The sequence below is a fragment of the Asterias amurensis genome, chromosome 6, assembly GCF_032118995.1.
Source record: "Asterias amurensis chromosome 6, ASM3211899v1".
Classification (NCBI taxonomy): Eukaryota; Metazoa; Echinodermata; class Asteroidea; order Forcipulatida; family Asteriidae; genus Asterias; species Asterias amurensis.
The window spans coordinates 1,734,879-1,758,639 of record NC_092653.1 but is presented as its reverse complement, the minus strand read 5'-3'; the positions used below and the strand labels follow the sequence as shown (position 1 = coordinate 1,758,639).

Sequence of the window (23,761 nt, the reverse complement as noted above, 5' to 3'; positions counted from 1 at the left end):
AAAAACTCCCGGGAATTTCCTGGGAAATAACTTATTCCGGAAGTTTACCCTGCTCGGGGGTAGGGTTAAGGGAGTTAACCCCGGGGTAAAACGTTTTTTTTTCCTGGAAAGGGCAGTTAGCGAAAACAAAAGCGGCTTTAACTTACCCCACCGTTTGCGTCCACTGTGTTGAGATTTCGTTAACCTCGACACGTTTCCTGGGGTTCGTTGATCGTAAGTGTGAAACGACCGTGCATATTCTTCGGAAATAGCACTCCCGGGAGTTATGAAATAGGGATAGTGAGAACGGTTGCGGGGTGGCGGTGGGGTTAAAAACTCCTGGGATGTTTTGCTGGCAAAACCAATTCTGTAAACTTCCTTTAAGGCAGCCTGGTTAAAGGGGAAGGTATACCGTTGGTGATTCCCCCCCCCCCCCCATCAAAAAAAATAAAATAAAAAAGCAATTCCTGTTCACTAATGCATACAATTTAGGTCTAACAAACCATAAAATTCACCCAGCAAACCAAAACTGATCGCTATTGCTCATGAATTTATCATATCCACCCCATTTGTAAGCTCAAAAGGACTTACCTCTCACATTGGAAGGATAATTACTGCACACCATATATACCTTTTCAAAGTGAACAGTGCTCACCCAAGCATTTATTATTTTCGGACTTTTTTGTGTAATATGAGATTGAATTTATAAGCAACTCATACAAATAAACATTTTCCCCCAGAGTCATATTTATTTTTTATTTATTTATTTATTTATTTAGTTAGTTATTTATTTATTTATTTATTTATTCATTTACTTATTTATTTATTTATTTATTTTTATTTTATTTATTTTTTTTATTTTTGGGGGGTAGCCATTTCATAAATGTGTAGTATTTTTAGACACCCTGTACGCTATGATATAATAGCATTGTGATCTGAGTACTATTAGCCATTATATGCGAATTAACTAAAATACATATTATTTGCAATGTAAGCCTCAGGTAAGTCTTGTAAAATCTAAGAAATAGCCAAATTACCATCTCCATTAAAATTCAAACTAAGTATAAAAACATTAATGTAAAGTACCCGAAAGCAAAAAAACAGAGACCATAAATTGATTGACTTCTTTTGCACCGTGTAAAGTTTATGTGCTAATTAATGTTGGTATAGTTTATTTATCTGGCGAGTAACTGTTGTGAGTAACTCTGACGAGTAACTGTTTCGGTTGACTCTGGCGAGTAACTGTTGTGAGTGACTCCGGTGAGTAACTGTTGTGAATGACTCCGATGAGTAACTGTTGTTAGTGACTCTCCAGAGTTACTGTTGTGAGTGACTCTGGTGAGTTTCTGTTGTGGGTGACTCTGGTGGATCAACTGTTTTGAATGACTCAGTTAAGTAATTGTTGTGAGTGACTCTGGTGAGTAACTGTTGTGAGTGATTCTGTTGAGTAACTGTTGTGAGTGACTCTCCAGAGTTTCTGTTGTGGGTGACTCTGGTGGATCAACTGTTGTGAGTGACTCAGCTAAGTAATTGTTGTGAGTGACTCTGGTGAGTAACTGTTGAGAGTGGTTCTGACAATTACCTATTGTGATGGACGCTGCTGAGTTATTGGTATTCTGACCCTAAAGGTTAATGATTACTTCGGATAATTCTGTGAGATGATTCAAATACCATTCTGTGCAGAGAAGAAATCAACTTTGTGCAATTCTGATATCAGGCATGTCCCCAACGAAGGAGTGATTTTTGTTTTCTCTGATGAAATGTTATGGAGGCTGCATGTTTGCTTTCATCAGGGTCTTTTTCTTCTGTACTTAGAAACAACCCTCGAAACTTCCATGTTTCATCTTGCAGACGTATGAATAGAGATTCGAGCACGGGCGATCATTCAAACCCGACCCATAAACCAAAGTTAAATGATACCAAATTACAACACAATCTTCGTTTGAGCCTGCATCATTAGGTTCTCCTGATTTCCATCCCTCATTATAGTCCAGCGCTGTGCCGTCACTCCAGATGAAAGTTCCTTCATTGGATTGGTCGGACATCCCAATCCATACTTGTCTGTCATCGACAGAGACGATCGAAGATTTCACGTACTGGATCAGGAAATCCGCTTCGTCAGAGCTGTGCACGGATGCAAAATGACCCTGTCCGCTCATGGTAAAGAACTGCCGACAGTGGTTTTCTGCATCGGTCCACGGCATTTCGTGACCCATGAAACGGTAGCAATTGTTACGAAAGCGAGTCCATAGCGGAGGACAATCTGCACTGGTCAGCCCAATCACAGCCAGGACCATCACCGTAACTCAGAGAAAGAAAGCCATACTCTTGTTTTAGTTATCAGCCGTTTTGCAGGAGCACAATATGAATAGAAAATAATTGACGCGTAGGTTTTAACAGTTTTCAGGACTGAGCGCACTGTGTACCTGTACATCTGATCGACAGATCAATGCCAGGCCCACAACAGATGCCACCACGTGATCAGATAAACGCTTTGAGGAATTGATTAGACTTTCAGCAGATCGTTTATTTCTTCATATGTTGGGGTTTCTTGGCTGAGCCGTTGAAAACAAAAATACAATAAAATGTCAGTCTGTGCAAGGACATTCCTCTTTTCGCTGAACACAAAGTTGCATGCTTGTAAATACTGTATTGTGAAATATTTTGTCATTGGACTTTTTCGCAGTAGTTCTACTAGGCTTTCGCGCGGTGTAAACGGGCTTTGTTAATTAACGTTCTGCGTATGCGGTTCTTGAATAACCTATGTGGCTTGTATTATGTGGGATACAATTAATATCAACTCCCCCCCCCCTCCCAAAACCGGTTTACGGGCCTGTGAACATGTAAACACATTTTCCTAACAAAAATCCTAAAAATATCCCACACAATAAAAGGTCACATTCTATTTGAGATGACGCCAAAATGCAAAATTGAATAAAAGCATGATCACACATCACGAAAGTCTGGTAGGCCTACTGTGAACAAAATAATAACGCCTCTACTGCCGAACTTTTCTTTCTTCTTTTCTTTCTTTCCCTTTACCTCAATGGGGCCCAACCGAGGGTTAATTAGATAAGCATAACACATATCCAAATGGGTAAATAGTTACTCACGAAATGTAAAAGAGTGAAAAACACCACTCTTTACATTTCGAGCTGTCCCTCACATGGTGATTATTTCATTCTTTTAGAGGGGTTTCACTCCAGGACAGAGTGAGAAATCACTCAAAAAGATGGAAACTTCTATCTACAGAGTGGAAGGCCACTCGAAAAGAGTTGTCCCTCATTCTCTGGGGGAGGTTTATTTATATGTATGGATAGCTTATGGAGTCAACTTTCATATGACACCAACAAGTCCGAAAATAAGTCATGCTTGGGCGAGCGCTGCTCACTTTTGTAAAGGGTATGAAAATTAGACTGCGCAGGAATTAGCCTTCCAATTTCTGAGAGGTAAGTCCTTTCGAGCTTACAAAATTCAATCCAAGATGTCGGCTACTTATTCTTCAGATCAATGGGTAACCTGAAGAACAATTAGTAAACATCTGTGACATTCCCTTTTTCTTTTCTTTTTTTCAACAAACCGTGTATAAATTTACAAAAACCCAGTCTGGTTATTTAGTAAATCAATGAGATGTTCGACTGATCTTACAATAACTGAAATGTTGGGTGAAGGTTTTTATTCAAAGTCACAGATGTAATTACAGCTTGTAACATGGAAAATGCAACATCCTGACTCCCATGAACACACGCTGAGTCTACCAGGGAAAGTTACAAGGCTACACAAAACAATTCAATTCCTGTTCACTAATGCATACAAATTTGGTTTAATAAACCTTAAAATTCATCCAGCAAACCCAAACTGATCACAATTGCTCACGAGTTTATCATATCCACCCTTCGTGTAAGCTCCAAAGGACTTACTTCTCACAAAGTTGGAAGGATAATTCCTGAGCAACACCTTTACAAAAGTGAGTAGTGCACCCGAGCATATTATTTTCGGACTTTTTTGTGTCATGAAAAAATGAGAGTTGAATCCATAAGCTATTCATACAAACAAACCTTTTCCCCAGAGTAATTTTTTATTTTTGGCAGCCATTTCAAAAGTGTGTAGTTTTTTAAGACAGTACCCTGTTTGTTATATAGCATTGTGCTCTGAGTAATATTAGCCATAATATGCGAAATTAAAATACATATTTTGTAATGCAAGCCTCAGGCATGTCTTGTAAAATCTCTGAAAGAGCCAATTAACCAACTCCATTAAAATTCAAACTAAGTTTAACAACATTAAAGTTAGTATCCGAAAACCCAAAACGGAGACCATAAATTGATTGACTGCTTTTGTACCGTGTTATACAGTGTTGGTACAGTTTATTTTTCAAATCTGGCGAGTAACTGTTACGGGTAACTCTGGCGAGTAAATCTTTAGGTTGACTCTGGCGAATAAACTGACGTGAGTGATTCTACTAGTAACTTTTGTGAGTTACTCGGGCGAGTAACTGTTGTGAGTGACTCTGGCGAATAATTTTTGTCTGTGACTCCGGCGAGTAACTGCTTTCATTGACTTTGGCGAGTCACTTTTGAGAGTGGCTTTATAGGATTCTACTAGTAACTTTTGTGAGTTACTCGGGGAATAACTGTTGTGAGTGATTCTGTTGGGTAACTGTTGTGAATGACTCTGGCGAGTAACTGTTGTGAGTGTCTACAGCGAGTAACTAATAAGAGTGATTCTGGTGAGCAACTGTTATGACTTTGGCGAGTAACTTTTGTGAGTGGCTTTACTCTGTGGGGAGTAACTGGTGTGAGTTACTCTGTTGGGTAACTGTTGTTGTGAGTGGCTCTGCTGAGTAATTCTTTTGAGTGACTTTGGCGAGGTTGATCAATGCTATACGGCACGTGGAATGTGGGATGATTAACTGATAATTTTGGCAGTTAGCCGAAATCAACTTCGTACAGTTCTGAATTCAGCTATGTCGCCGACGAAAGCGATTTTTTGTTTATTTGTCTGGATGAAATGTTATGGAGCCATGTTTGCTTTCATCGGCTTTCTTCGCTTGTACTCAGAAACAACACATGACACCAATTGGCATCTTGCAGACGTGTGAATGGGGAGTGGAGCAGATGTGATCATTCCAACCCGTCCCACTCTCCCCAAGATACCAGATGTCAACACAATCTTCCCCGCCTGAGCCTGTATCATCTGGTTGTCCCGATAGCCATCCCTCGTTGTAGTCCAGCGCTGTGCCGTCACTCCAGCTGTAAGTGCCTTCATTGGATTGGTCGGACATCCCTATCCATACTTGTGTGCCGTAGACAGAGACGAGCGAAGACTCCAAATACTGGACCAGAAAACTCGACTCGTCAGAGCTGTGCACGGATGCAAGATGACCCTGTCCGCTGATGGTAAAGAACTCCCGACAGTGGTTTTCGGCATCGGTCCACGACATTTCATGACCCATGAAACGGTAGCAGTTGTTACGATATTCAGTCCATAGCGGTGGACATCCAGCCCTGGTCAGCCCAATCACAGCCAGGACCATTACCGTAACTCGGAGAAAGAAAGCCATAATGGTTTGAGTTATCAGCCGTTTTGCAGGAGCACAGTATGAAGAGAAAATAATTGACGCGTAGGTTTTAACAGTTTTCAGGACTGAGCGCACTGTCTGATCGACAGATCAATGACACGCCCACAACAAATGTCACCACGTGACCAAGGATCAGAAAAAAAACACTTTGAGGAGTTAATAAGAACGTTCAGTTAATCATTCATTTCTTCATATTATTTGGTTTCTCGGCTGAGCCGTTGAAACCAAAATACAATTTAAAGGGATTCTGCAGTGAATTAAAATAAAACAGTTAATTTTTGCTGTCATTTATTTCTGATATATGTATTGAACATCAATAAAATGTGTTTTGTTTTTTCCCCGACATATCTCACTGGCGTAATTAGCGAATAAGTCATGCCCCCCCCCTTTTGTGGATTGTTACCGCCCCCCTACCATCGACATCACGTCGGGAATTCGAAAATATAGTGTGCAAAAAGAGTCTGACATGACATCACATGAAGGCTCCCTTTTAGGGGCGGGTGGGTTCCCCTAATCTCTTGAAAACCACTTTTAAAATACTTGCGCATTAAATAAAAAAACTAAATGAATAATTTAGGTTTAAAAAGTCATGTTTAATCGTTAAAAGTAAAAAAAAAAAAAAAAACTGCAGCCACCCTTTAATGTCAGTCTGTGCTTTGACATTCCTCTTTTCGCTTAACACAAAGTTGTATGCTTGTAAATACTGTTTTTGGACTTTTTCGGAGTAGTTCTACTAGGCTTTCGTGCTGTGTATTATACGGGCCTTTGTTAATCGTTCTGCGTAAACGGTTCTTGAATAACCTATGTGACATTTTTGGTGTGGAATACAATTAATATCAACTCCCCACTCCGAAAACCGGTTTACAGGCCTGTGAACATGTAAACACATTTTCCTAACAAAAACCTTTAAAATATCCCGCACAATAAACGGTCACATTGTATTTGAGATGACGCCAAAATGCAAGGATAATAAAAGCATGATCACACAACACGGAAGTCTGGTGAGAACTATACGTAGGCCTACTTTGAACAAAATAATAACGCCTCCACTGCCAAGCTTTTCTATTCTTTTCTTTCCTTCCCTTTTCCACAATGGGGCCCAGACGAGGGAAAATTTGATAAGCATATCACATTTCCAAATGGGTAAATAATTACTCTCTAAATGTAAAAAAGTGGAAAACACCACTCTTTACAATTCGAGTTGTCCCTCATTATGGCTCTTTAAAAAGAGTGGTGGTAATTTCACTCTTTTGTAGAGAGGTTTCACTCCAGGACAGAATGCAAAATCACAAAAAGATGCAAACTTCAATCTAAAAGAGTGGAGGACCACTTGAAAAAGAGTTGTCCCTCATATGGCTCTTTAAACAAAGTGGTGGTAATTTCAATCTTTTAGAGGGGTTTCACTCCAGGACAGAGCGCAAAATCACTCAAAAAGATGCAAACTCCAATCTAAAAGAGTGGAGGACCACTCGAAAAAGAGTTGTCCCTCATATGGCTCTTTAAAGAGTGCCTTTTCACTCTTTTGCATTTAGAAAGAGTTTTACCCGAGTGGAATTTAAAATGAGATATAAAATAGTTAAACTTGGTTAACTTGCACAATATTATTATATATAAAAACAAAACAATTGGCATACAAGATGGTAAAGGGACATAGTTCTGGTGTATTGTATTTAATAAAAAATTATCAAACAGATTTAACAATGGAAAGGTTTAAACAAAGAAATGTGTACTTTCCCTTTAAATTTGATTGCTTAATGTTGCCATGATTAAAATCCTCTAAAAAGATTTATTTTTTTCAAAGTTATTGTAGGTGACTTCTCTACTCTCTTAATGTAAAAGAGTGAAAATTTCACTCTATTGTTCGAGTGGTGTCAATTTCGCTCTTTTGAGAGTGAAAGTCAATCTGTGTCACTCTTACTGAATGAAATTGGAGCGAACTTCACTCTAAATAGAGTTGAAAGTACCCGTCTTTCACTCTAAAAAGTTTTTATATTCAAAGATAAAGATTTGAACTAATCTAACTCTTCGAAAACAATGATGTGTTTTCCTTGGCTCAACTTATTGGATCAATTAAAAATTAAAAAAGCAAAATATTGATTAAAATTGCAAGCCATTTCGTTGGCTAAATTATCGACATTTTAGCCTCTATGTTAAAATAGCATGATGCTCTGAGTAATATTAGCCATAAAATTATGCAAAATTACCTAAAATTGATATTTTGTACTGCAAGCCTGATGTATGTCGTGTAATCCCCCAAATCGCCAATTCACCATCCTCAATTAAAATTCAAACTTTAGTATAGAAACATTATTTATTTAAATTCTAAATCTGAGGTCTCGAAATCAAATTCGTTGAAAATTACTTCTTTCTCGAAAACTACGTGACTTCAGAGGGAGTCGTTTTTTTACAACCTCTCCCCATTACTCGTTACCAAATGAGGTTTTATGCTAACCATTATTTTGAGTAATTAACAATAGTGTCCACTGCCTTTAAATCTATATACAGACACACAAAAAGGTTTTTAAATAAATGTGACTTATATGCATAAACTGTGAATAATTCTGGCTAATGAGGAAAGTACTTTTCTGTAACGCTCAGTACAACATTTTGGAATGTGAAAAACAGATGCCAAAGCTGCTCTGAGTTGCATATTACATATTAATTAAGTTCTGTACAGCGGTAATGAGTGACAACATTTTTGTTGAACAACGAAGATTATTACCGAACTTAAAGGAACCGATTATGGCGTCTGGATTCTAAAGTGGGTACATGGTTGTACCCGCAAGTTATTATTACTAGGTGTTTCTAGTTTACTAGGTATTTCAAATAATACTTATCGTTATTCTTACACTATACAAGTTAGTAAGGTGAGTTTGTAGTTTTCCATATTGCCCATGCTGGACAATTTCCCCCAAAGTCAGATCATCAACGTATTTCCATCGCCTACAGCAATCTATTGAATCATCGTTGACAAGAACAAGAATGTATTAGGACCAATTGAGCTCCTTGAGGAACGCCACAAGAAATTTGGTCGACGAACAATGACCCATTAGTTAAAGGCAGTGGACAATATTGGTAATTACTCAAAATAATTATTGGCATAAAACCTTTTTTGGTAACGAGTAATGGGGAGAGGTTAATGGTATAAACCATTGTGAGAAACGACTCCCTCTGAAGTGCCATAGTTTTCGAGAAAGAAGCAGTTTTCCACGAATTTGATTTCGAGACCTCAGATTTAGAACTTGAGGTCTCGAAATCAACCATCTTAGTGCACGCAACTTTGTGTGACAAGGGATATTTTTCTTTTATTATTATCTCGCAACTTCGATGACCGATTGAGCTCAATTTTTCACAGGTTTGTTATTTTATGTATATGTTGAGATACACCAACTGTGAAGGCTAGTCTTTGACAATTACCAATAGTGTCCACTGCCTTTAAGTGATGTGTGTGCAACCATTGAGAAAGCTGCAGATGATGGGAACTATAATGGATTGTCTGACTCTGGGATTCAATAGTTTCTAAACAACTGTGTGGTTATTACGGTCTAAGGCCTTAGTAAAATAAATTGTGCAAAGTTGTGCATGATGGCCGGGTTTATCCAGTCCTTCAATAATAAAATGTAACTTTTCAACAAGAAAGTGTGTAGTGGAACAGTCCTTAATGTCTCCATGTGTTTAGCATCAAATGTTTTAAACTAAAAGTGTCTTCCATTTAGCTTTATAGGTTGTTCTAAAAAAATACTCATGCTACTGACTGGGCCCAATTTCATAGAGCTGCTAAGCACAATTTGCTAAGCATGAAATGTCTTCCTTTGTAAAAACAGGATTACCGAATTAGTTGCACATTGCTTGTTACTGTTATTCAGCTGTTGTTTGCTTATCCTGAAAATCACGTGGGAATTTGGTTGGTATCCTGTTTTTACCAAGGCAAAAAGTTCATGCTAAGCAAATTTGGGGCTTAGCAGCTCTATAAAATTGGGCCCAGGTAAGTTCAGAGCGGGGTGCTAGCGTAAAAGAGCCTTGGGCAATGCTAATGTCAGGTAAGACTGCTATTGTCATTGCGGACCGCAGGATTTGACAAGAAAAAATTGCAAGCACATTCCATTTGATTCAAAGAAAGAAGTTCAATAAGCGCAGACATTAATAAATTCATTTTTCCAAAGCAACTTATTCTATGACCTAATTAAACGCACTGGTTTTATGTACAAAAAATGTATAGATGCTTTTGAAAACCCATCGGCGCTTCCGATGAACCTTACCTTTCACATTCACTCGAAAAAAATAGTTATCCCTTTACTACCTTGAAAACTATCAGTTTAAAGATATAATAATAATAACAATATCGAAGTATGTATGTGATGAATAAATATATACATATATATATTTTTTATTTATTTATTTATTTATTTTTTTTTTTTTTTTGGGGGGGGGGGCTAATCATCCTTACTCACAGCTAGCTAAGAGCTGAATTGCGAAGGACGCGGCTACAACGTGTTCGAGAAGCTGGCATGCAAGGGCGCCTTTGGCTGCCAGCCAAATCAACCCATTATAACCACGGAGCACGGCCAGAGATCGAAAGTTTTTGATTTTTTTTCTCCCGAGGGAGAAAAACCGGATGGTTTGGGAAACCCTCATGGCACATCAGAGAACCAACGCACAACTTAACTCACATATGGCCCTGGCCGGGAATCGAACCGGGGTCACCTGTGTGAGAGGCGAGCGCTTTGCGCAAAAGCCAACCATGCAACATTATAAGGGTTTACAAGGTGCTACGGTGCATTAAAGTCACCTGGGGTATAATTTGTTTTTCTTCAAACATTAGAGTATGTTAATGAACAATCAAATTGAATTTTTTGAGTAATTGTTTGTAACGATTTTTATGTCTAAAAAATAGATAAAGTTGTTTGGGGGTGACTCCGCCTACCCCTTTTGTGACGTCAATCGAGGCAGACTTTGCCTCGATCGAACATCGAACACACGTACGTGCAAGTACATGCAAGTCCTAGTCGTGAGTTTGTACGTTTCGAAAAAATGTTTATTTCTTGCAGTTTTCCGGCAATGTCGACCACGTGTATTGCTGCTGATGTATTGCTGCTTGAGGCAGCAAATTTGTTAATAAAATGGAAACTAAATTTGTAGAACCTTAGTTAACTGTTTATTCATATTCTACTCATCAAAACACATATTTTAGTGACACAAATTTTATCTTGACAAAATACCACTTCCAGGTGACTTTAAGCAGCCACAGACAGAAACACCGGGCTAACCCCTTCTCTTTTCGATAAATGCACTGGGTTCTGTTCTTTTTCATGGCTTACACAACACAACGGCTTCACGTCCCATCCGAAAGACGAAGCAATGGTTAGAAGTCTTGCTTAAGGACACAATGTGTCATGGCTGTGGATTCGAACCCACACTCTGCTGATCAGAAACACCAGAGTTTGAATTCGGTGTTCTTAACCGCTCGGCCACGACACTTCCACGGTTTAAGTTTGAGTTGTTAAGGCATCAGTTTGCATCCTCTGCTATTTTAAAGAGTTCATTACAGAAATATTTTTTCGAACAAAATAACGTTTACAGTAATTTCGGGTGTTCCTTTTTTTGGTGGTGGGGGGGGGGCTGGGCGTTGAAAGTCTATGAGAAACCGCCTTACTCAATACGCTGACATGGGCCTTGCTCTAGGGATGTGCAATGATCCGACAGACGCCAAATCTCGCAGGTAGTCTTGATCTGATGGAGGCCTTGGGGACAACGGGGTGGTGGGCATCGTCTTGTGGTTGCTGATGGAAAAGGGTGCAGAGAGCGGTCTGGGTGCGACGTGGGAAGACACGGTGGCCAGCCTCGGTTGACGGTCGACTGGAACCACAACCATTGCAGTACCTTTCGCGTCGTTCGTTGGGGGACTCATCTTCACGTTGATTTCGGACGTAGACACTTTCCTGCAAACGTTCACGGGAATTGTGAGCCGGAGGAAAACGGGGAGGAAAACAAGTCCATGCAAGGCACCGATGAAGATAACAAGAAACATCGTCTTGAAGAAGGTTCTGAAGATGTACGAATCTGTGAAGGCGAGGACTACGACGCCGAGTATGGTAGAGAGGGAACCCTGTACGATGGGCATGCCGACGGAGTACAGAGCATGGATGATGTTGGCCTGACGTGAACCTTTGTCTGCTGTGACGTAGGCGTAGCTGATGTGTGCTGAGAAATCCACACTGAACCCTATGCAGATAATGAGGTTCGTCATGGCGATGGAATCGAGGTTGACTTGCCAAAAGGTCATGTACCCAACCACCCCTGTAACGATAGAGGCTACAGCCAGAGTAACGATGAAAGGACAGATTGGGTTCGGGATCATGAGTAAAGCTATAATAAACATAGCTCCGACCGCGATGCCTAAGTTTTGAAGCGTGTTTGGCAAGATTGATATGTATTGATCATAGAAGATGAAGGCTGGATGGTAGACTATTGCAGGTAGCTCTGAATCCTTTGCAATTTGTCTAAGCTCAGTCGTCATGAATCTTTCTTTTTCGGTGGTGTTCAGGTCTTTCGTTGTGACAAAGAATCTCGAGGCCTTAATGTTGGTGCCGTTATCGCAGAAAACAATATCAAGGGAGTACTGTTTATAGGCTGGATGTTTGAGGAAATCGTCTCGGAGTATGTTGATGAACTGGGCCTGGTTTGGTTCTTTGAAGTTGGTAGAGTTCAGGAAATCAAGATAGTCCCGTAGCCATGAAGCAGACAGATTGTGGTCTCTACTGAACGTATACTCGTTGTCTTCCATCTTTGTTAAAGTCTGTTCCATGATGTCTTGTACTTTTGGATTCCAGACGTCTCTTCTCTCGGTGAACACCAATGCAACCTGCGGACCATACTGCTTGAAGTAGGCACTTTCCATATCTAGGAAGTCAGCTGCGTATGAGTTATCTCGGGCGAGGTTGCGCAGACTCAGACCTTCTTGTACCTGAGTACATCCATAGATGGCGGCAACCAAGTAGCCAACGTATACCACTGAAATGAGTAATGTCATCCACCATCTTGTGGTGAAGGGACCGTAATACTTCTTAAAGAATATCATCAATGCATGATCGTTGAATTCCCCATCTTGGTCGGCTGGAGGCTGCGACCCACCTGCGCAGAATATCTTGTACGCTGTAGATTCGGTCTCCTCCTTAGGTTTGACTTTAAGACATGACATGCAGTGTCTGTTCGCCGCCTCACGTCTACCAAATAGAGCCATGCAGGCACCGAAGAAAGTAATCTGGTATACGTAGTCAAAGATGACAGCCACGCCGGTATACATGCAGAATATACGCACCGATCTGAAGTACGTTATAGCGCCAATACCGAAAGCCAAGGCATCTGTGATGGATGTGATGGTTATCGACATGGCAGCCTCGGAGAAGGCATAGCGCATGCGCTCTTCCACGGGCAGTCTGACGTCAGTCTGTCGCCAGGCAGCAACCATGATGAACATGTCGTCGACTCCAATACCTGAGATATTGAGAGAAAAAAATCACGATGTTGCGTATATATTTTGTCTGAGCCTGCAGCGAGGGGCCCGTTTGGTCACAACACTCCCGTAGTACATTGTCAGCTAGTGTTTTTCCCCATAAAGTTTAGAACTCGTATTAAAGTTACTGAGGTTTGAGCGAGCTCACGCGCCGTGGATTTTGCGTTGTGCGCGGCGTGAAGGGGGAGATCGCGAAGTTGTCCGATTCATAACCACACATTCTTGCACAACACATGACATCGTGTGAACATTCTCTTGTAATTCCCTACAAGTGGAACTGTTACTGGCATTGTTCAGCCACCGGTAAGGTCTCATGTTATAAACTCCGGAATATTCTTAAATGATGTCGAAAGTTAGTCTTTTTTGAGCCAAAAATTACAACAGTTATCATGTCTTTTTAATGCACGTTTATATGCAGTACGCCGTGTTTGTTTACCTCTAATACCCACTAAAGGTCATACGTGACGCACGGAGCGCAATCGGTCTAAGCTGTATCTCGTTTGTAGCCCCATAGCAAAAAAGAAAGAAAAGGTTTTTGTCACGCACTTTACCCTGCCAGCAATGATTTTTCATTGTGTGCACATTCTTTGTATTGTTGATTTATCTTGCTACTTTATATTCTACCGTTGATTTGAGGAACTTAGGGGACTTCTTTACTGACGCCCAGTAGATATTTTCCTAGTTCGGGATGGGAGACTTTTCATGTCTAAAAACAACTGGGAGTAAATCGACAGCGACCATTTTGTTTGCTTAGCGAATGCACGGTAGTTCTCGTATTGGTAAGAAACGAAATTGTGAAGATCAAAGATTTACACCAAACTTAAAAGGCCTAATGATGATGATAGTATAAAACATCCCTTGAAATATTTCTCTAGTTTCGCGGTTGGAGTTTATCGCTCAGTGAGCGTTTTATTCATTTGTTTTGCACCGATGTCATGCAAAATGTGTAATCGTTTTTTCACTATTTTCTCGTGACCGAGTTGGCTGATCGCTCTCAAACTTCTCCAGGTTTGTCAGTTTATGTATGTGATGGATTACATGAAGTGCTTACACTGCCAGCAAATGCTTTGAAGCAAAAACAATTCTGTGGTGTTCCTTTAACTTCACTGCCGTGGAGTGAGTTCTTCATTTATTGGTCTAAACATTTCGACATTGCGACTCGCCATCGTCAGGAGACTTCTTATTTTAGGTTGTATTATTGTTTACAAGGGTCAAACTTCTGGCAATCCCGGCCCTTTCTCCACCCCCCCCCCCTTCCTGGCCCGTTCAAATTTCGGTCCTCGTTGCGCAGTCTGCACTCCAGCTGTGGTATACGACATTAAGCGCGGGAACGAGAGGAAGGGTGGGTATGTTTAGTTTCACATGGCCCAAACATTTTGGCCGGCCTTTAATTGGGTTTTTAAAACAAGATCAATTTAAGATTGATTAAATATTGTTTGCTTACCAATAATAAGAAAAGGTGCCGATCCCACCACATTGATGTAAGGTACTCCGATGTAACCCATCAGACCGAACGATGAGAGCACAGCTAGGCCGGCAGATATCACCCCACACCCGGCCAACCAAGGCTTGCTCCGTACCCAGTCCAACATCACACAGGAACAAATGCTGAAGGTAATCAACAGCGTAAAAGTGATACTAAAGTCTTTGATGACATTGGAGCTGGCTTTATCTAACTCTGTCTCAAGAGTACTGGATACCTGGCGAGTGACTCTTATCTCGGTTGAATTGAAGGCTTCAACAACTTGAAGAAACTCGTCCTCCCATAGAGCACTTCGTTGGTCGTCCATGCTGTCTTGATGCCGTAAGATGTAAGACAACTGCATGACCTCTGCTGAAAGAACTTCATCCGATAAATTAGATTTGAACTTCACTCCTCCCAGCTCTCCACCAAAAAACACAGTTTTTTTGTTTGAACTGTAGACAGGATAAGTCAGATTGATCGCCTGTAACATGCTTGAGTTGTAATCGTATACAGACAGTATTGCATTTTCATTACAAGTATTGTTCCATTTGACACAGATATCAACAAAATAAAATGTATCCACCGAATCGTTGTGTAGCATCGTCCCATGAAGATTAAGAATTTCTTCATGAAGATTAAGAATTTCTTCAAAGACAGTCTCCGTCAGAACGTTTCCACCATCTTGTCTTTGTATGATTACTTTCCCCGATCGACCAAGCCTTGTCAGACGAGAGACTAAGGTGTCATTGTCGCCATGTTGTGTATAAAGCTCTTCCACTGTTTTCCGGTCTGTTTTCGCCTGCCCATTCTCCGGTGTGTATAAATTCTCTACGCTCTGCTCACTTGTAATGAACGAAATTCCAACACCGAGTACTCCAGCCAGCAACATCGGTGAGAATAGGAACCACAACGGGTGCCTGGCGATGAAACCGCCATAGTTGAAGAAGAGTTTCTTAATATTCTTCTCGATGCAATCGAATCTCATGTTGTTGTTGCTGTTGTTGTTTTGGTTGTGCTTGGTTTTTTTTTTGGTGTTTTTTTTGGGGTGGGGGGGGGGGTCGAAAACTTGAATTTGATAGCCAAGACCTTGCTGGATCTTTCCTCGTTCACAACACACAATTATAGTTTTATTGGTTTGACAATTATGATGAGATATGCAACAACGATTGTTTTTTTCTCTAGTTAGCAACAACGATCACTTCATCGTTTTGGAAACCGCTGTTTGTCTGGGAAAACCAATCCAATGTTCATGCATATATTAACGACACACTCCTGTTTTTGGTTAATAATTGATAAAGTGTGTTTACTCAGGTACGCCTGCCAATGAAACTGATCAAGCCGTACCAAGCGCTGGTTGATGTATGTAAAGGGTGGGAGGTCAACACTTAGACGTTAGATTAATGTCTGGTGATTATTTTGTCAGTCAAATTTTGAGTCATGTGCTAACAACGAAGTGCTTGTTATTTTCGAAACACATTATGTAAAGGAAATCACACGCACTTTTTAATGGTTTTGTGGTTGTTTCCTTAACACATTAATACAACAAACCGAAAACGAACAAACAAGCATTCAACACACAAACAAAATACCCAATTCAAAAACACAAACAAACAAATAAATAATTACCACAACAAACAAAAAGTCAAGAACAACATTATTGGTTGATGTTTGGTCGTGTTTTTTTAAATGGCCCCATGAACCAGCCCGGTATCGAGTGCACTACAGAAAAACGCAAGTGAAAACAATCTTTGGGAAAAAAAAACAGTAACGAACACAGTGCCATTAGGTATTTCAACTGAGCAAAAAACGTGTGTATGGAAACTTAAATAAATCCAGAGAGGTTATAATATAAGGATAACACGGCAATTTTGTTTTTTAACCGACTTGAGATTTTTAAAGAAACATGAACCAGTTCTTGAACCTAGCGGAAGGGTAATGTACAAATAACGATCGTCACAACTATAGAGATGCTGCTTTACAGATGTAGGGCGATTAAACATGGAGACTAATATAACATTTTTGAGCGGAAAAAACATCGTTTGGTAAACTACATGATATTAAAACACCGAAGAAATGCAAACCTTGAATTCCGAAAAAAATCTTATATTTCAAACAAACTCTTGAACCGAAAGAACGAACGAACGAACGAACGTCAGTGCCTCAGGTGGGCGCACATCCAACATTGATCGCGCACAATGGTGGACATGGCTCCTTATATAGGAATCAATTTCAGAAGCTGCGGGAAATGTACTGACATGTTTGGAAACTTGTACTGCATGGCTTAGAACTTCGTGGCAAATTGTGTTCAAAATCCACGTAAAGAAACATATGGCTCTGTTTGTTGGAGTTCCATTTCATCATTAAGTAAAAAATGATCAATTGTTGTGTACATTTTGACTTATTTTGTAGAATCTTGTGTTTGTTTCAAACTGTCATTGCGCATGTATGTTGCTTTAAGACTGCTCCCAGTACACTGTGAACTAAATATTATAACTACGATTGAATCAAAATGGCGCAGTAGACTGTCATATTGGCTACACTGTAAACAAATTGGGTAAAAAATGCCCAACTTTTTACCCAATTAAGGGCGAATAGTGAACTCTTCCAACTTTTGGGCAAAATATTACCCATCAAAGTTAGGCACTCTGATTGCCAAATAATTGGGTAATATTTCCTCATCAATAGTTGGGTATATTTTGGTAACCAACAGTTGGGTAATTTTTTGTTTACCCATTTTCTGGGTATTTAATAAATTATCAATAACCCACCTATTGGGCGATGATTTTATTAATGATTTAACCCTTTTCGGTGTTATCCAACAAATGGTGAATGTATTTAACCCTTTGATTTACAGTTTCTTCTGTGATACGTCATACAACCAGGCGTAGAAAATATCTTTTCCACGATGGCAAACGGTGGTGAGCTGTGACCTTCCAAGGCCTTGGCATCTCACTCAAAATTGAGAGGGTGCTCAGTGGTTTGTAGATGATTTGGAAGGTTAGTTTTCAACTAAATACAGTTTGTTTCCTGTTCAGTTGTTGTACACAGTCGTGACAGTTGCAGCGCAAGCACACGCATACATGCCACAACCGGCGTTGCACATAATGGCATGATAAAACTGAAACTAAAAACTGAAACTAATTCAATAGTAGTGTCGCTGTGTTGCTCGCTCTGCAACTGCCACGACTATGTACGACTGAATAGAAAACACAACTTCATATTTAGTTAAAAACTAACCTTCAAATTTGATCTATATCTACTGGAAAACCCCGCTCGTCACAGCCACTCCTCCACTCGCCATGTTGGAAAATATCGTTATGTTTTTTCATACCTTGCCCAACTTTTGGGCAACTCTTTGATCGTAGTGCGCATGATCGGATGATTTTGACCAATTAATGTGCATCATTTTAACCAACAATCAAAATTAACTAAAATTACCCAAAAAGTTCCTCCAATAAATAAGCAAAAGTGTAACCAACAGTTATGATAAATTCAGATTACGAATTATTTGCCCAACACTTGCCCAAATTTTTTTCCGCTTTTTAAACAAAAAATTGGCAAACAAAATGTTTGTCCAACACCAATTATTGGTTTTGTTGGGCAATTATCGACCAATAATTGTTGAAGTTACTTTGCCCAACAAATGATTTGACCAACGTTTTTGCAGTGTAGGAAATAGTAGTAGAAATTTTGAAAAGTTATGCTAATTTAAAATGACTATCATCACTAGAAAGACGTATAAACATAAGTGAAACCTATGAGGTAATCGGAAAATGTTAGCCTAAACCTTTATTTCGTACATGCCACGGTCGAATCACATACTATGAAATGACTATAGGCTGTTGGATGTGAATTAATTTTGTCTTTATTCAAGTCCAGTTCTCAAGCGAGAGATTCATATGCCGTCGATACGAAGCTATTAATGGTGGTCCCGGCACAGGTTGGGGATTTTTTCTGATGTGGACTTAAAATAAAAGGACTACCACGGGATTGGGACTTGAGTCAAGTCTAGGATTATTTTTGTGATATTGACACTAATTCATTCAGGTATTAGCTCAAATTTACATGAAACTTTGTCTAACTGTTCCACTATGGCTAAAATGAACACATACAAAAATTAAATCCATACTCCATATCGTTTTCGAGCTACAGCCTCTTAAAATATGCTAAAATCTCCCCCTTTTGGAGCTCCGCCCATCGTCTTGGTGGTATTCTTTTCAAACGTTAAGAGCCCGTAATTTAATAACGACACAAGCTGTGTGGCTGAAAGGTGTATGCTATTTAAGTTGTGGCCCTTCATTCATAATTTGGCTGCATTGGGCCTGCCAGACACCCCTTACCTCGGGGTTAAACATCGGAGGAACGACCTAAAACCAAATTGAAATGACCGATAACAATATTTTTAATACAAGTATCAACTGCCGCCAGACGAAAGTTTTGCTGCATTGGGCCCGGCAGACACCTCCCCTCCCCTGGGTTAAACATCAGAGGAACCCCCTGAAACCAAGTTGAAATGACCGATAACAATATTTTTAATACAAGTATCAACTGCCAGACGAAAGTTTTGCTGCATTACCCACGGGACATTTTTTTTTTTTTTTTTTTTTTTGGGGGGGGGGAACTCCACACTGTCAGACTGAGACTAAACGATATGTAAATGAGACAGATGTGTGTGTCCAATACCAAAATGCCGGTTTGGTCACGTGATTCATTTGATGTTAGCTGGGAAAAGCTGAAGTTTCGATGACGAAGCCAGAAAGGTTTCACACAACCATGGCCTCAGAGGTATGTACAAACATTGAGCAATAAACTTCTGAACTTGAGGTAAGATTTTCATTTCTTTTTTGAGGACTGTTTATCAAGGCCACTACGGGTAAAACTTTTGAGGCACTGGCGGTGGCAGACACACAGTTTTTATCGTTATATTAATAATTTGTGATATTTGTTTGTTTTTATTATTTCTTTCACAGATGACATCATGCTCACTTTCGAACGAAATCTTGGGTGCAGAACATGGGGAGATGAAGCAGCAATGAGGCAGGCGTCCCATCATTGCCGCCAAGTCGAGGTAACTGCAGAAAAAACTTAACCTTGAAAGCCCCATCATGCTGTTAAAATTAGGCATGCCCTTGAGGTACGTTCTTCATCCTCTTTAGTAATTTGATCTCTACGAAACAATTAATTAAATTTGCATTTGATTGGTCAATACAAGGCAACAAGAGTGTGATATATTAGGGGAATGAGTATGAGCTTGGTCAGTTTTAAACTCTCAGTTTTAGACTCGGAAGTTTTTCCTCCTGATTTTGCCGTCTTAAGAAAGATCATCCAGATAGCAATGAGAACTTATGTAAGCTGTTTATATCTTAAACTGGTTTAGGCTTGAGAGACTGACAGAAGATGATGGCAAGCTGTTCCAATTAACGAGCAATGTTTGAAAGAAACTAGTACAAATAACTTTGGTTAAAGAATTGGTGATGAGGTCTGCAGTTTTTCTTGGTGATGATGTTACCAACCAACCCTTGAGTGATTTTGTACATCTCGCATTTTTTTTTTCTGTGGGTTTTTCTCGAGTTGGTTTGTTTCCTTCTTATTTCAACCTTCTCATATCCGTCTGGATGAGTTTTTCTAAAGGCAAAATTTGGAGGGAAAAGTTCTGTACGAGTCAAAAACCTAACTGATGTGTAACCTTGTAACCAAGTCTGATGAGGTCCTCCAATGATAATATCTGGTTTTAATCAGATGCAAGTAGAGATCAATGACTGATCGGAATTCTGTGGAAGTTTGCACCATCATGACCATCCCCAAACATGATGTAGTTGTGTGTGTACAGTATAAAACCGATAATTTGACGGGATACACAAAACCTCATGGTGACACAGGTCGGTGATGGAGTAGACTAGACGTTGCAAAAATCCAATGTGAATTACTGTAGCAAAGATGGTTGTCACATGTAAATTTCACACACATAAGACTCAAATCAAAAAGAAAATTGTAGGCATCCACTGAAGAACAAGGTTGAATAATTTAAAAAAAGAAAACAAGCATTTTCGGGATATTTTAAATTTTCTGAGTCATGTCTCATTGTTTTCATTAAATTATTCCACAAGTGCAATAATTTTCAGTTTTGTACATATGCTGTTGATTTAACAAATAATGTTTTTATTTTGCAGACTGTTGGCAGTTCTGCAAAGTCAATCCAGAGCCCCAAAGACCCAAGTCCTATTGCCAGAAGATATGGCATTTCCAACAGAGCCATTGCTGAGGCATCGGCGGCTTGCAGGGACTACTCTAAGAGCCTTGCCTAGAAAGTCGCAGAACATGAACAACAAATTTAGGCGACCATTGGAGGTAAGCCTGTTTTCTGATTACACTTTTTAATTGCATTCTCCTAGAGATAGTTTCTTAGATATTCCTGTGTGCTGAAACGTCATAGAGATATACATGCTACATTAAGCAGTCGCTCTGATTCTCTTCTGATCTCCAGAAGACTTCCTGTTTATAACCGCTAAGTACATTTATGTAATAAAAAAAACATTGTAATGGTGTTTGCACACTGAACATGCGTTCTGATATAAACAATAAGTTGTAAGGAAAACTAACAATAGCAAACACATTTGAAGATGAAAGTTTGACATTTCAGAATTTCATAAATTTAATTTTTAACTTAAAGGAACGTTACAGAATTGGTGAGAAAAAAAACACGTTTATGTCACAGATTTACATAAAACTTACACAGTTTAATGATGATGATAAGTTGAAAACATCCCTTGAAATGTCATATTTGATTAGAAATAAATAATCTAACTTCGCAAATGGAGTTTATTGCTCAGTTTATTGCTCATTTTTATTTTTGCATCGATGCATTGCAAAATTTGTAATCGGTTTTTTACTATTCTCTCGTCAACAAGATGGCCGATCGATCTCAAACTTCTACAATTTCAAAAACAAATTGCCTTTTTTGAAATTTTGACCTTAAAATGAGTAGTTAAGACCCCACATGAAGGTGGTATTTGAATTATTTTTTTTCTCAAAAACTGCCTGGCTATATTTACCTTTCAAAAAAAGTTGTTTGAAACCAGTTTATGCACCAATGAGGATGGGGAGTGCAAAAACAATGGGTGTACTCCAAATGTACCCTTTTCAAGACAATCACACTTTTACCTTCGTTTTCCTATACATTTGTGTACAAGGTCAAAGTTTATACGTTAATTACATAGATTTGTAGTATCAATATAAAGTTAAAAATACATTTTATAGATAGATCTATCGAATGTGATTAAAGTTGACACAAATTTTGAAAATACTGATTTTTGACCTTTTTTGACCTTTTGACCCCAAAGTGACCTTAAAATTCAAAATCAAGCTGGGCATCCACCCTAATCGTCTTCCCGAGCCCATGATCCATACATCTAGCATGGATGCCAGCCATTAACAAACTATGCGTTTTTTTTTTTTTTCTAGAGCACTTTTTAAAGTTTGGCTGGTCTACATGGCTACAGGTTAATTTGGGCCTGGTCGTGGTGCGCCCTTCGGACCGCCTCTCGGACAATAAAGATTTGCGTACGTTCCAGTAATAAGGGGACAGGCAGTGCTGCTGGTGCAAGAGTATCGAGTGACCAATCAAAATTCTGGTTACACGCCCGAGTATTTACCATATGTCCTATTTAGGTTTCCTTACGTCCTTTCGTTTACGTTCTGGTGCATCCCTCCTGAGACGACAATTATTTTGTGACTTGTTGTCCAATTTCTCAAAAACTACAGAACCTCAGTTTGTAATATTTGAAGGGAAGCTTTCCACTATCATTATCTTCAAACCATGTAAGTTTAATGTAAATCTGTGAACATTTTGAAAAAATGACCGAATCCTTTAAAGGGAAGCTACACGTTTGGTAATTGTCGTTACATTTTGCTCGCTGGGTGGGAATTTGTTATTAATAATATTATTACTATTAATATATATGGTATATTTAATCTGACTTAAAAAAACAACCAAAAGGTTGCCAACATTCAAAATTTACAAACTTTGTACGGAGTTAGGAAAAAAATGATTTAACAATAAACATGTTAAAGACAGTGGACACTATTGGTAATTGTCAAAGACCAGTCTTCTCACTTGGTGTATCTTAGCATATGCATAAAACAACAAACCTGTGAAAATTTTAGCTCAATCGGTCGTCGAAGTTGCGATATAATAATGAAAGAAAAACATCTTTGTCACACGAAGTTGTGTGCTTTCAAATGCTTGATTTCGAGACCTCAAATTATAAATCTGAGGTTTCGAACTCAAATTCGTGGAAAGTTACTTCTATCTCGAAAACTACATCACGTCAGAGGGAGCTGTTTCTCACAATGTTTTATACCATCAACCTCTCCCCATTACTCATTATCAAGAAAGGTTTTATGCCAATAATTAGTTTGAGTAATTACCAATACTTATCGTTATTCTTACACTATACAAGTTGATAAGGTGAGTTTGTAGATTTCCATATTGCCCATGCTGGACAATTTCCCCCAAAGTCAGATCATCAACGTATTTCCATCGCCCACAGCAATCTATTGAATCATCGTTGACAAGAACAAGAATGTATTAGGACCAATTGAGCTCCTTGAGGAACGCCACAAGAAATGGATTTGGTCGACGAAAAATGACCCATTAGTTAAAGGAACACGTTGCCTTGGATCGGACGAGTTGGTCAAAACAAAAGCGTTTGTAACCGTTTTTTATAAAATGCATATGGTTGGAAAGATGTTTTAAAAGTAGAATACAATGATCCACACAAGTTTGCCTCGAAATTGCGTGGTTTTCCTTCTACTGTGCGAACTAACATGGTCGGCCATTTATGGGAGTCAAAATTTTGACCCCTATAAATGGCCGACGTGTTAGTCGACATGGTAAAAGGAAAACCACGCAATTTCGAGGCATGTTTGTGTGGATCATTGTATTCTACTTTTACAACATCTTTCTACCCATATGCATTTTATAAAAAACGGTTACAAACGCTTTTAAAAGACCAACTCGACCGATCCAAGGCAACGTGTTCCTTTAAAGGCAGTGGACACTATTGGTAATTACTCAAAATAATTATTGGCATAAAACCTTTCTTGGTAACGAGTAATGGGGAGAGGTTGATGATATAAAACATTGTGAGAAACGGCTCCCTCTGAAGTGCCATAGTTTTCGAGAAAGAAGCAATTTTCCACGAATTTGATTTCGAGACCTCAG

The 23,761-nt window shown here is 39.2% G+C and overlaps 2 protein-coding genes, 1 long non-coding RNA gene and 1 pseudogene across 4 annotated transcripts; 1 reads left to right on the top strand and 3 right to left on the bottom strand.

The window, feature by feature from the left end:
• Positions 1-852: 852 nt before the first annotated feature.
• LOC139938687 (echinoidin-like) lies at positions 853-2,303 on the bottom strand (annotated as a pseudogene).
• Positions 2,304-3,472: 1,169 nt separating this feature from the next.
• On the bottom strand, positions 3,473-7,063 carry LOC139939159 (echinoidin-like). Its single transcript, XM_071934922.1, has one exon. The coding sequence runs from the start codon at positions 5,540-5,542 to the stop codon at positions 5,036-5,038; it is 507 nt and encodes a 168-aa protein (XP_071791023.1). The 5' UTR covers positions 5,543-7,063; the 3' UTR covers positions 3,473-5,035.
• A 138-nt stretch (positions 7,064-7,201) lies between these two features.
• On the bottom strand, positions 7,202-15,548 carry LOC139939157 (patched domain-containing protein 3-like). Of its 2 annotated transcripts, XR_011786268.1 has the most exons (3): positions 14,518-15,548; positions 10,081-13,054; positions 7,202-9,436 (listed from the first exon to the last, which is right to left on the bottom strand). XR_011786268.1 is itself a non-coding variant. In XM_071934920.1 (2 exons), the coding sequence occupies exons 1-2, from the start codon at positions 15,521-15,523 to the stop codon at positions 11,214-11,216; spliced, it is 2,847 nt and encodes a 948-aa protein (XP_071791021.1). In that variant the 5' UTR covers positions 15,524-15,548; the 3' UTR covers positions 7,202-11,213. The 2 variants fall into 2 exon arrangements, 1 of the variants encoding a protein (XP_071791021.1); XM_071934920.1 differs by having other exon boundaries at positions 7,202-13,054.
• Positions 15,549-19,298: 3,750 nt separating this feature from the next.
• Positions 19,299-23,239, top strand: LOC139938712 (uncharacterized). The gene is made up of 4 exons (XR_011786191.1): positions 19,299-19,362; positions 19,509-19,672; positions 20,709-20,886; positions 22,000-23,239. It is a non-coding gene; the product is annotated as an uncharacterized lncRNA (long non-coding RNA).
• The last annotated feature ends 522 nt before the right edge of the window (positions 23,240-23,761 follow it).

Coding starts and splice junctions, on each gene's coding strand:
- LOC139939159 (XM_071934922.1), bottom strand. CDS start 5,542: ATGGCTTTCTTTCTCCGAGTTACGGTAATGGTCCTGGCTGTGATTGGG.
- LOC139939157 (XM_071934920.1), bottom strand. CDS start 15,523: ATGAGATTCGATTGCATCGAGAAGAATATTAAGAAACTCTTCTTCAAC. Junction 13,055..14,517: donor GGCACCTTTTCTTATTATTG/GTAAGCAAACAA, acceptor TCAATATCTCAG/GTATTGGAGTCGACGACATG.